The sequence below is a fragment of the Hyposmocoma kahamanoa genome, unplaced genomic scaffold, assembly GCF_003589595.1.
Source record: "Hyposmocoma kahamanoa isolate Upper Pololo Valley unplaced genomic scaffold, ASM358959v1 99702, whole genome shotgun sequence".
NCBI lineage: Eukaryota > Metazoa > Arthropoda > Insecta > Lepidoptera > Cosmopterigidae > Hyposmocoma > Hyposmocoma kahamanoa.
Window position 1 is genome coordinate 397,967 of NW_020656001.1, and position 13,744 is coordinate 411,710.

Consider the following 13,744-nt stretch of genomic DNA (forward strand, 5'->3'; position numbering starts at 1 on the left):
CACGGGTCTCGGGTTTAGGCCATAGTCCGCCACGTTGGCCCAATGCGGGTTGGGAACTTCACACGATTTTCAAGGGTTGTGAACCTTCTTCAACGTGCCGGTTTCATCACGATATTTTCCTTCGCCGAAAAGCTCATGGCGAATTTCAAATTAAATTTCGGACATAAATTTCAAATAACACAAGAGGTGCGAGCCCCGATCGAACCCACGGCCTCTGCTTCAGAAGCGGTAGGTCAAAACAGTCAAGAGTTAATTGAATCAATCCATAACGTTAAGTGTCCTTAAATTGCCTTAAACTGCCTCCGTGGCCGAACGGTTAGCATTAGCATAGCAGACTGCCACGCAGAGGTCTCAGGTTCGATTCCCGGGCCGGGATAAATATTTGTATGGCCTACAATTATTTTTCTCGTGAGTTTGGGTGTAATTTGTGGTTGTCTATATGTGTGTCCATGGCACCCGCGACACAGGGTTTCCCTAGTGCGGGGCTATGTTGAGTGTGTGCGTTATTATTATTATTATTAAATTGAAGCTATTAGCGCAAAAGTTGTGTAACCTACACTCATTTTTTTTTCTGCAGTATTACTATAAATAATACTACACTACATAATTACTTTACATTTGGATGCTATTTTTTAGCAGCGATGCAAACGCGATGCAGTACCGATGCAGTCGCTAATTATCTACCTTTGTATGTTGGCGGTGCACTAACTGTGTGGAACTAAAAACGTTTGACAACGCGATTTGAAAGTTTCGAACGGGCCATCTGACTGTTTCGAACAGCACTGCACCATGAGTTTTCAATTACAGTTATCGCTAGCGAATACGGTGAATATTTGCATTCAAAACTTTTCCTTGTGATTGTACATTTTTTCATACAAAAGTGTGAAGTAAACTCGATCGCTAGCGATAACTGTCACTGTAATCTCATGGTAGAGGCACTGGCCCGTGTTTTGATTAACAGACTACGAGATAAGTTCCGTAGATCATCTATAGTGGGAAAATGGCTGTAACTATGTATAAGGTGCTTCAAGAATAACATGGTCACGGTTGACTGTAACCGTGAACCAACCCTGACCATGGGACCTGTAAAGTGCCAGAAACTTTGGTTTGTTTGAAAAAACAAACATAATTCCGACGATAAATGGTATAAAAAACAATAAAAAGCTAATAAGTACAAGAACGCATTTAATTATTAATTTAATAGGATTCTATTAAAGACTTCCCGCTGAACGCGTCGTAATTATTGTGATTGGTGCAATAACTTTACACGCGGGGCGAGAGAATTACGAAGAAGGGCAAGGACCAACCAAACTGTCAGACCCGTAACCGAGTTTATCACCCGCGCAACCACCTGAAACAATAACAAACGACATTATAAATTCCGAGCGGCAATTCCACTTAGTTAACGTGCAATTATTTACGTTGGGAAAAAATTGCATCATTTTTCAAATTCTTTATAAAAACCGTGGGAATTTCTTAGGTTGAAAGTTTGTCGTCACGATATTCGTCATTTACACGTATTTCACATTAAGCGCCATCTATGAATAGCATAGAATATATACATTGTCAATACCACAATGCAGTTACAATAGAGCTGTCTACCACCTTACCTATGTCTGCCGCAAGCTTTTCGGTTATGAAAGGTGAGAAAATATTTTTTTTTTCTGAAGAAGTTCTGTCATGAAGCACTTATAAATAATAAAATAATAATAAAAGCCGACCTCAAACTTTGCTTATTAAATCCACCTTCACAATGGTCGTAGTCGCGGCCTTCTCGACGATAATAGTAACGCAGGTGGAAGTCTCGTCAAAACGAATCATATGAGCACTGACACATGATAGCTGCAGCACAAGTTGAGGAGTAACTCTCATCTGTCTGCCATTTCCATCATCAGATCAATTCAGGTCACGATATCACGCACATTTTATTTGACATTTTATTTTCATTGGAATTCAAGTGCTTCTATTTTCTCAACGTTTCGGCTATCGTCGGGTTTTATTCAGTTGCCCTTTGCCTTTGGTACAGACAGGACGCTTTCAGTGGACTTGACAGTCTATAGAGTTGCTATTGCATTTATTTTATTTTTATACAATGGGAGGAAATCCGCTAAAGTCGCAGGCACGACAGACAGTGTGTACTTGTATTTTTTACAAGAAGCCGATACATCCAAAAAAGACAACAATGGTTATTTTATAAAAGCCCAAAAACATGTTTCTGTAGTTTGTGGTATTTGAAACGGAACAGCAAATAATATTTTAAAAGAATAAGATAAAAAAGATAAATCTGCGCAGATAAAGGCTGCGCGGAAAAGCAAATATTCCATCGATGGCGAACATAGTAACATAGCTATGACAGATGACGAAATGCGTTCAGTTTTATAACCGGAAAAATACTCATTTTAGTTATATAAAAGAAGCACACTTTATATACTTCATATTTTTGTTAACTTGCTTATTGACATGGAGTAAATGTTATTAAAAATAGGGAAATGGTCTTACAGCTCTATATTGTTCATATGAAAATCAAAATAAAGTACGTTGTTCTAAACTCGATTTATTATAGATTTTAAATCTAATAATTAATGAGCATGGAAATTAGTATTCGTGTGCATTCGGAAACCCGATGATTGCCGACGGACATTGAGAAAATCCAACACTGTACATATATGTAATACTTATTAATTTTTATTGTATATCATGATGGTTTTCCTATCATGATATCCATTTATTTTTATGATATCTATGTGCCAAGTTTTATTAAAATCGGTTAATGGACATTGGGTGAAATCCAATAAGCCGGATTCGTCCCCTCTAGCGGTGGAATATTTTCTCCAAATTGGAATGGGATCACTACCGAGGTACCCCCTTTCCAATAAAAAAGAATCATTGGAATCAGTTCACAGAATAATGTCGCGGTAATCTAGATAGATACATTCATTGCATATTGTGTATACACAAAAATGCAGTCGAATTGAGAACCTCGTTCTTTTTTGAAGTCGATTAATAATTAATTTCTTATATTAATAAATTATATCTACACATTTAACCTATAATATTGATAACATCAATAGACCGCGCAGCCGGTAGGGTCGCCTTTTTAATCACGATAGCGCCATCTATGAAATTGCTAATGTAACTACAACACCAATGCAGCCGTGAAAAGAAAGTCTTCGACTTGAACCTCAATTCAGTTTCATATTAGTAGTAGCCGTTTTGTTCCGACACGTCCTTGACGACAGATTTTAGTGACAACACGCAATCAGAGTTACCATAACCATAAATATTAATTATTAAAATAATTAATCTTCATACACTGTAGAAAGCATAAAAAATTGCAATCGTAAATGGAATTGTACCAAGAACACGAGAAAAGTTATCATGAGGTGTTTAACCTTGTGTCCATGGAACATAAAAAACCTTGATGAACTTTCAAATTGTGTGTAAAAGTACATTGAACTCTTCTATAACTGTCCCTTACTTTTTGTTAAACTAAACGATATTTTGTACTCATTGACTTACAATTATATTTGTACTCAATAAAAATTTACGTTAAACTTGCAGGACTGCCAGTTGGCAATACATTCTTAGCTCCGGATTTCGGATATTGGAATACACTTTCTTTTTAAATATAAGAACAAAGCCTCCAAGTCGATAAGTAGAAGCTATGTCGATACAGTTACACGAATTTCAGGTAACGTCGGTATCGGTGTGTCGGACACGAGTGTCAGAGCGCGTGAAACGAATTATTATTCCTCCATGCACGAACTTTGCGCCACCACCGCCCCTACTCTATCAGTGTATTCTTGCATTTATTACTAAAGTGGAAGACTGAGCAGTTCTCCATTTATTTCATAGAGGGCGTGTTTGAACATTTGCAAGGAGTCGGCTGCCCTCATCAAATGTGAAATAAGGTGAGATTACAAACATAATTATGGGACTTGTCAACTTATGTCTCAGGGTGACGAGCGTAGTGGCAGTGCCCCTAAGATCTTTGCGATTTAAAGCTCTTAAGTGGCACTGCAACTGTTATGAACAGGCGTGTAGCTCCTAGGTGTAGTATAGCTTATAACCCAAACTCATAGAACAATAAATACAGTATAAGTGGTTCGTTAGCATCCGACGCGTGCCAACTGTGGGTCTCGAAAGACTTACTTAGAGCTCAGTCCATTTTCGCTTTGTATGGTATGGTTGTGTCATTCTTTCGCGCAAATTCTCTAAAATGGCAGAAAAATGCCTTATTGTGCTGTTTTGGAGTGCAAACACGATAGCTGCATCTGCTTTTATAAATTTCCAATTTTTTGTTTATCGAAATGATTCAGATGTTAATCGTTGGTCGTAGTCCAGCTGCTAGCCGTAAGATGGCAGCACGAAGCATAAAATTTCAATATAAAATCAAAACATCGTCGTAACTTGCAATAAAGTTATTAAACTTTCAACGATATAGCGACTAGGTAAAGTTTGAATTATATTAACAATCCAGAATTTGTTGCATCTTTTTAAATTAGAAACCACGACCAATCATTATCAAGATTTCATAGTGTTTATCATTTGTTTGTGTGCGTTTTAGTAACAGTGGTTCCGATAGTAGGTACTCGAGGCTTATGGCACTTTTTTCGTCCTTCGGGACAGACTAAGGCCTCTAATTGGTAAAAAAGACTACCATATTTATTTGTAAGTCAATGACCATATATTAGATTGTAATTTGTCTTCAAGAATAAAGAATAAAGAAACGATTTCTGGCATGACCGCGTGGATACCGAGCTGTTATAGCAAAATACGCTTTGCGTGTATACGTTTTAAATTCAATAAGCAAACGAACAACAAGTTCACGCCCCCGCCCGCTCCTACGCCTTGGTCTACGCGGCGACCGCGCGGTTGTATTATTCCGAGGAATGTTATAGCCTAGTAAATACAATTTAGATTCGGCATTAGTGTACGTAAAAGCGTGGTTACCCTTTTGAAACTCGCATTGGCCATTTTATATCTCACCAAATCAAGTTGAAAATTTCTTGCATTTCTTTTTTTGGCTCCTTGCGGAAAGGGTTTGAGCCAATGACATCATGTCTAAATTTTTTTTAAACTAAAGCTGTACCTTTAAGAATAACCTAAAAGAAAAAAGTTTTTTTAAATCTACATAGATCAGGAGAGAAATTATAAAAAAAATACTTAATAATACACTTAGATATAAAAAATAACTACAAAAAAAATGTAATTTCAAGTCGCAGAACTTCACATTTTAACAAAAAAGTTTTAGGAAATTATACTATTTCAATCCGGATTTAAATCGCCTATATTTGTTTTTTCAAACAAACCAGTGTTTTGGGCTCTTTACAGGTCCCGGTTGAAAAAGGTTTTATCTATTTCCTGCAAAGATTTGATTGAAGGTAAGTAGATAAGCTGTTAGTGCTACATCATAAAATTCTTACCGTTCCAACATTGGATACGTGTAGGAGTGGTGCTGTACGGCTGGAAAGTCTTCACAGAGCCCGACCAGTTCTCCTCGTACGGTAGTAACCAGCAGGTGTACCAGCCACAGCACGCAATGTCCATTTTGGCAGAGTCCTCGCACGGCAAACAGTCCGTCACGTAGTGCAGCCATCCGTACCATTCTGGATGTATCTGTGATGACACGACGTCAGATTTTTTGTAGTGTGACAAGGGCGGTAAAATGCGCAATTACGAACAGAGGGACAGACGCGAGTTTTCTTGAACATTTATAATGGCTGTTACACCCGTGGGCATATAATGTTTATCATCACACTTGCGATAAGGAGAATTCGCCTTTTTACGTTGCAGGTTATTCGTAATAACCATAACATAGAAAAATTTAAATATGTTCGATACGAAACTATTTTTCGTGGTAGTCTTCTTAAACCAATTTAGAAAAGATGATTTCCCAAATTGGTCCTACCAGGAATCGAACCCGCATCCAGCGACCACAGTTCGACCGTTGTTTGTATGAAGTTACTCTACTTTTCTTATTTATACTATGGTTATAGTCTACTTATACACTGAAAAATGAGTCTTGGTCTAGTGCAAAGTTTTCCAAAGCCCTCCCTACCCAGGGGACGCTGAAAAGTTCTGAGGGGGCCTCGGAAGCAATTGCTTGGAATCAAGTACTACCGCATTTGACATAAAAAAAAACTTGAATTATCTATATAAACTACACTACAATTACATATATAATTTTATTTCCTTGTGGTTTTTTTGTGTTACGTTGATATAAACAAATACGATGTTTTCAATTCGTTTTGATGGTGAAAGGCGTTGAAATTTTATTATCTTGTCTAAGTGGACGGTGAACCAAAAATTTTGGGAACCTATTGGTCTAGTGGATCTTTAATGGAATGTTAAAATTGATAATGCAATCATAGGCTCGTATTCCAGAACTCTACTCGATGCCCAAGTCAGGACTCGAGTATGATTTCAAGTGCTTTAAATCACACTAAGCATTGAGTACAGTTCTGGAATACGACTCATAGTGTATGAAAGGCTGTGATTGAACATATGATTACTACGTCTATCCTACACCTGCTCATTTATGAATCTTAAAGGTCGATACTACGTCAGCAGGAATTCAAATTTATCCCTAACTAATACGGTTCACTATGCTCCGGTCGACTGTCAGTGACACTGGCTTTATTTGTGAAATTAGCTACTTCAAAAGTGTATACCTTATACTCTACGTGTTCTATTCAGTTCAGTTGATATCAAAAAATCATTGGTATATATAAAGTACCTATCAAATACAGCGGAAGAAAGAAGAATTTTTTTTTTAGGAATCGAGTTTTCACTCTATATAGTGTGTATATTCAATTTTAGTATATATTTTTTCCAAAGCGCTTAATCCAGCACTTTAGCCGTTACTCGGTCTTAAGTACGACAAATTAGTACCTATTAATTATCTGTGACATTAGTGAGGAGGTAAACAGATGTATATTACCTGGCTAGCGTCGTACTCGAACTTCACTTTGTCGTTAAACTCTACCCAACGGTTCCGCCCAAGCAGATAATAGTCGTTCTCATAGTATCTGTTACCGTGGAGATCGCGGCCCACCAGCTTGCCTTCCTGGCAACCAAATCATGGTAGTATTGAATAATAATAATAGCGCACAGACTCAACATAGCGCCGCACGAGAGACGCACGCAGGTGCCATGGACAGACACATAGACAACCACAAATTCCACCCAAACTCACGAGAGAAATAAATGTAGGCCATACAAATATTTCTCCCCGCCCGGGAATCGAACCTGGGACCTCTGCGTGGCAGTCCGTTCCGCCACGGAGGCAGTTAATAAATTGTCCTTATTCGGTTCTCTACCTCAATGACCACAAAAAAGGTTTCGTTTGTTCGCTAACCAACAACACCCACCGCTTAAGGTCAGTGCAAACCGGCGGACTGCGGGTGCAAGCCTTGAAGAGGATATTATTTATACACCAACGCGCACTGATGAGGAATAGAGGTGGAATATTTTCTTCAAATTTAAATGAAGCCAATGCTAAATAAGCATCAAAGTCGGTTCACTAATTTAATTTAAAACAGTTTATGCTGGAATATATTCACGTAATAATAGGGGTTAAAGTATGAAATTGCCGATTTGTACTGAAAATCTAAATTGTTTATTTTTTAAATTTTTAACAAATTTATTTAATCAAAATAGTTGCCATTATTATCTATACATTGCTGCCATCTAATGGGAAGGTTATTAATGCCTTTGCGATAGAACTCCGACGATCTAGACTGCACAAACTGTGTGAAAGCATTTTGTACTGCCTCCTGGGAAGAAAACTTCTTGTCACGTAGATAATTGTCCAAATCACGAAAAAAATGGTAGTCCGTTGGAGCAAGGTCTGGTGAATACGGAGGATGACGAATGGTTTCTAACTGCAGTTCCTGAAGGGTCAAAATGGTTTCTCGTGCTGTGTGAGGTCTCGCGTTGTCGTGGAGCAATAATGGTGAAGATCGATTCATGAGTCGGGGCTGTTTTACTGATAGTTTTGTCAACATGGTTCGGAGTTCGGCACAATAGACATCTGCCGTTATTGCTTGACCAGATCGGAGAAAACTATAGTGAATAACACCATGCTGAGACCACCAAACAGTTACCATTACCTTTTTATTGGTAAGTTTTGCTTTAGGACACTGTTGTGGCATTTGACCTGAGGTCAGTCATTGCATTTTTCTTTTCCGGTTATCATAAAGAATCCACTTTTCATCACATGTTACAATTCGATCCAATATTCCTTCATTTCTGTGCCGGTTCAACAAGGCAACACAAGTTTCAACACGCGTTTCTTTCTGCAGATCAGTCAAATCATGAGGCACCCATTTTTCGTATTTTTTTATTTTATTGATTTGACGCAAGTGAGTCAATATTGTGGGTAAGGTAACGTTAAACCATGCCGCTAATTCCTGGGTAGTGTGACTAGGATCGGCTTCCACTATCTCTCTTAATTCATCGTTATTCACCTGTGTGGGCGGTCTTCCTCGTGGCTCGTTCTTTAAGTCGAAATTTCCATCACGAAAGCGTTTAAACCAAAATCGCACGGTGCGTTCATTAGTAGACCCCTCTCCAAACGCAGCATTGATATTGCGGGCTGTTTCTGCCGCGTTAGTTCCGCGTCGGAACTCGTATTCAAAAATCACTCGAATTTTCGCAATATCCATCTTTCTTGTCTAAATTGAATAACAAAAACAATTGAAAGTCGATATTCAAATGTTTCAAATTTAAAAAAAAAAAATCACAGAAACCATTTGAAAAAAGTTTCATTCGAAAACCTCAAACCATGAAGATTCTATGAAAATTCAAAGAACCTATTTCAATAAAACTTGCTGAAAATCAGCGCCACGACACGGTAAACAAACCGGTTGTGGCTAAAGCTGAGCAAGTCCCGTTTGCACTAGTCGCGACACGCATGACGATGAATTACCTGCATATTTTGTATTATTATTGTTCCTCAATGTCCTTTTGTTTTTATTATTATTTTTGTTTTTTGTTTATATGCGTGTTTGTGATTGTGCAATAAATGGCTTTCTAAATGGCTTTCAATAAAACGGCAATTTCATACTTTAACCCCTAATATATATTCGCGTTATACGATTATAATCGTATAACGTAGTATACACAAAAAAATACTGTCGAATTGAGACCACCTCTTTTTTTTTGAACTCGTTTGATAGATTTAACAGCCTCTACATTCTCGTTCGCCGGTTCGCGCTGGCCCTAAGTGTTTTAATAATATGATAATAAATAACAAAAATCTTATAATATAATTGCAAATAAATTTTTATTGAATTGATATTCAATTATTTTTTGTGAAATTACTCCACTAGTTTGTTATAATTATTAATACAAAGATCGAACACTCAAAAAAAATTCCTTCGATCCGGTCGGATTCGAACCGAAGTCTTCTTGCATACCGTGGCAGACGCTATACCAACTAAGCCACGGAACGAACCAACGGACTTCACGAATTTCTCTATGTGCTTGCGTCGTGTCTTTATACTTGGTCTTTCAACGACTTTGTGTAATATAATTGCAATATAAAGATGACTGAATCTTCTTATCGTATCAACGACATACACTAAAAATGCATGCCATCGTGGTGAGGAATTACCAATCAGTGTAAGGTACCTACTCGCCGATTTTTGCCCAAGGTGCGCCAGATGTACAGTAAAGGAATGGTACCGTAGTACTACGCGATGTAACGCGCTGGGATCCCAAAGAGGCGCTATGAAAACAGTACTCACAAAAATTGTAAATGTTTTTTTAAATTTTATTATAACTTGTTTTAGGCGCGTGTTTCGAATTCTTAAAACAAACACTTTTGTTACTGTCTACGACAGACCATAGTTCTTGGGAAAATTAATAGGAAATGCCCTAAATTCCATTCTGGCACTCGTCTTCCGCTGCCACAGCACCTTAGCAAATCCTCGTGGGTATTTTTAATCGCGGGGGTAGCAGACAGAACTTGCGCTAGCTAAACCCCTTTTAATTATTATTAGAAGAATATAGAATATTTAAAATTATTACAAGTCCGATATAAACTCTCTGCTGCCCCCGCGGCGGAGAAGGAGGATTACCCCACGCAAAAAAAAAAGCAAAAAAAAAAAATACGCGGCTGTGAGAGCTCCGATCGTCAGGAAAGTAAGCAGCCGCGAGGAGGATGACGAGGCAGTATGGCTTGCTCGTCGTGAATACGCGGAGGGAAAGGGCGTTGTTCATCCCAGCTACTGGGGGGCTAGTGTCCATTGTCGATACCCAATCCCAGCGTTCTTAGCCGTGGCCCCCAAGTAAATGACGTTTTTCGATCGATTTATTTTCTCAGTACTTGATTCTAGTCTAATCTGATCGAAACAAACATTAAAAACAATTTAACAACAAATGCAATTCTAAATGTTGTTTTTATAGTAGGTACCCCTTTCTTTCAATCCCACAGTCGAAGAACTGGTTTAGGCCATATTCTGACACATTACCCCAACTGGTGTGAACCTTTTTTGACGTGCAGGCTATTATTTAAAGTATTCTCATTAATCCAAAATGTTGTACCTTGAGCGTATCCGTTCTCCATAGTTTACTCAGGGATTTTATAGGTCCTCCATGTTGTTTAATAATTCTGAACACCCTTTTCCATTTTTCTAAAGCTATTAAAGACATCGAGAATGGGCTATTGAAAAAATCGCAAACTCAGGATTTTCGTTTTATGACAATTAAATAATTAAAATCAAATTTTCAAATATTTTTGAATTTTTTTCTTATTTCTCTTGGCTTTGGCTCTTGGCTTATTTTTAAAATACTGGTAGTATCGGGTTGTTAGGTTTTCGCGATTGTTACACATAGGAAATGAAACTATTTTTCCGGATTTAAATCGCGTATATTTGTTTTTTCAAACAAACCAACTTTTCGAGCCCTTTACAGGTCCTATTGTCACGGTGGACCTTAGACTATTCCTTTATTTTTTTCCATCCTCTAAGCGATTGACTGAGGTGGTACAGTCATCAAACAGTTGTCTAATAAATGCAAACCACCCTATATTTTCACTATAGTTAGAAAAGTTATTAATTAAATACCTTATTTTTAATTTTAATTCCAATTTACGCTACATTACGTTTTACAAATTATTTTATTGAATGAATTTTATTAAGTTAAATTTATTATTAAAAAGACCTCCACAAAAGCCCCCATTTACTGGATAATTTGTCTATCGTTTCAGACTGATCGAAACAACGATCGACAGTGTACGTTTATGTATATATGTTATTATTACACTAAACCTTAGACTATGGAAACTAAAGGACATGTTACGTTGACATATATATAAATCAGACGTTATATGTATATGATGCATTTCGACGTCGAAAACATAAACATATTATTGTCTTTGTTTAACTATTACGTGCCGTCTTAAGCCAAAAGAGATAGCATTACATTGGTCTGTGTCAAACACGGGAATCGAAAATTCGTAACGTCATTTTAAATGCCAACCGTGGCCATTTCAAGTACATGAGGTACATGATACCGTTGTCAAAGGGAAGTACATCAAATGTCAAAACAAATGTTTTTCCAAATGTATTATTGAATTATTCACATGTATTATAATTAAATTGGACAAAAATATTGACAGTGAGAATAATTAGGTATTAATAAAAATGCGACGCTGCAGCATTAAAGGATGCGGCTTTAGAAAAACTGCAAATCAATCGAATGTTACATTGCACAGGCATGTGTTATTTTTTTGTCTATAAATCACACAATAGCCCGAATATTTTATGTAATTAGACTTATTTAAGTAGTTTATTTATAAATCTTGCCAAATTTTGCTTTTGTTACTTTAGATTGCCTGTTTGTTTGTATATTTTGATGATTGTTGTTAACGATTATTTTGAGATAGTGTTGATCTTGTAAGCATACATATTATCGATATTCTGTTATTAAAACAATTCACTATGAGGTTTTTATTGTTTTATTATTATTATTATTTCAAGTTTTCCTACAAATGAAAAAAGGAAGAAAGAATGGTTGGAAATCATAGGACTGCCGAATATAAACGTTGGATCAAAGACCATCTTCATTTGTTCGCTTCATTTTGAAGAGTCAAATTGTAACAGAACTTTAAATGTAACTAGATTACATGACAATGCTATTCCATCATTAGGTTTATTGGTAAATAATTTTATGTTCAATTTAGATTAAACAAGACTCATTTGCTAGCTATTCTCAGTTCCTGAAAACAAAATTATCTACTCGTTTCTGATTTTTCCCAATGACAACTCTAACTATTAAAAATGACTATTTTTTTAAAGCCTGCAATACAATGACAACATACCAACGTATAGACAGCCTATTTGCCTTGCCTTGCCTTGTTCGGTGTCACTCGCCTAGCTGACCGAGTGAAGGCGAGCGCCAACGTGTTTGGAGTTCATTCGGCTTATCACAAACCAAAGGCGCTCGACCAATAGCGTTCACACGTTAGTCCGTCCGCATATGAAATGCATACTGGTTTTATAACTCTATTCAAAAAAAAATCAAAACACAAAATAAAGAAGTATATATTATATATCAACAAAATGTCATGTTGTTCTGTTTCTGGAATAATCAGCATCCACCACGTTCGTTTTTGTCATTTCTTTTTTGCAACTTTATTGCGGGGATTCACTGACATGATAATTATAGGCGCCCATTAATAAATAGCAGCAGCTACAATAACTTCTACGTCATCCTTCCCGTTTCAACGCACAATAAAAACTGACAGCGACCAACGTGTGGGCAGCTACACAAAACTCTTGTGCAATGATTGTTTGTATTGATCTTTTTCAAACTTGTTGAAATGGGGTAATAAAGTTTGTATGGTAACTTTTTAACACGTGTTGCGATTTGGTTCATACTTGAATACTTTTCATTTGTATAAAAATTGTACGCGGACGAAGTCGTGGGGAAAAGCTAGTACATGATAATTGTTTACTTCCGATAATTGATTTTTACAACTACTTCCATTATTTCTGTGTTAAAATTGCTTGATAGATTCATTTGCTTAAGAAAGCCCGGGAATTAACGGGAATACTAGAATCCGCAGAAACCTGAATAGACTTGTACTTGACGGTTAGTTAAAAGACGTTATGTAAATATGTACTAAAATGTAGGTTAAAGGCGTACCTCTTAAAGTAATTTTTATATTTTATTTAGTAAGTACAATTAATACTACGTAATGCTACGTAATACAAGTAAAGTAGGTATAATTAAGCAAGAATGCGCATGTCGCCAACAAACTGCACAGCAGTTTGGTGACTTTTACTAAATAAGTTACCAGTTGTAATGTTGAAAATAATTTTTTTTTGAAGTTTAAAAATGTGTGTTGACATTTATAATAATATACCACTCGAGATTAAATTATCAGACTTGTGTTTGTTTAGGCATACTTTGGTTACAGTAAACCAAAGAAACAAAAATTCAAGCCATACATTTGCATGTCGATAATGACTTATCGATAGATTATGGTACAACACTAAAGAAATCCGCCATTTGTAACTTTCAAATTTTGGTAATATGCACGTTGATTCTGTACTTAGGGCAGCTCCTTTCTTTTATTTTTTTCCATCCTCTAAGCACTAAACACAATCTAGGATGGTGCCTGTAACTCTTCATTTGATGTGACGAAGTAAAGTCGATAGATTTTTAGTGTGATTTTTGAAGCAAAGGTTCTCTCTGAAGCTTTATTTTTCTGACTTATTCTGGACCTACATGT

The 13,744-nt window shown here is 36.7% G+C and overlaps 1 protein-coding gene across 1 annotated transcript; it reads right to left on the minus strand.

Moving 5' to 3' along the window:
• Positions 1-1,176: 1,176 nt before the first annotated feature.
• LOC113239223 (probable NADH dehydrogenase [ubiquinone] 1 alpha subcomplex subunit 12) lies at positions 1,177-10,691 on the minus strand. Its single transcript, XM_026476128.1, has 4 exons — positions 10,552-10,691; positions 6,944-7,069; positions 5,427-5,619; positions 1,177-1,351 (listed from the first exon to the last, which is right to left on the minus strand). Exons 1-4 carry the CDS (start codon positions 10,657-10,659, stop codon positions 1,284-1,286), a joined length of 495 nt encoding a protein of 164 aa, XP_026331913.1. The 5' UTR covers positions 10,660-10,691; the 3' UTR covers positions 1,177-1,283.
• Between the last annotated feature and the right edge of the window lie 3,053 nt (positions 10,692-13,744).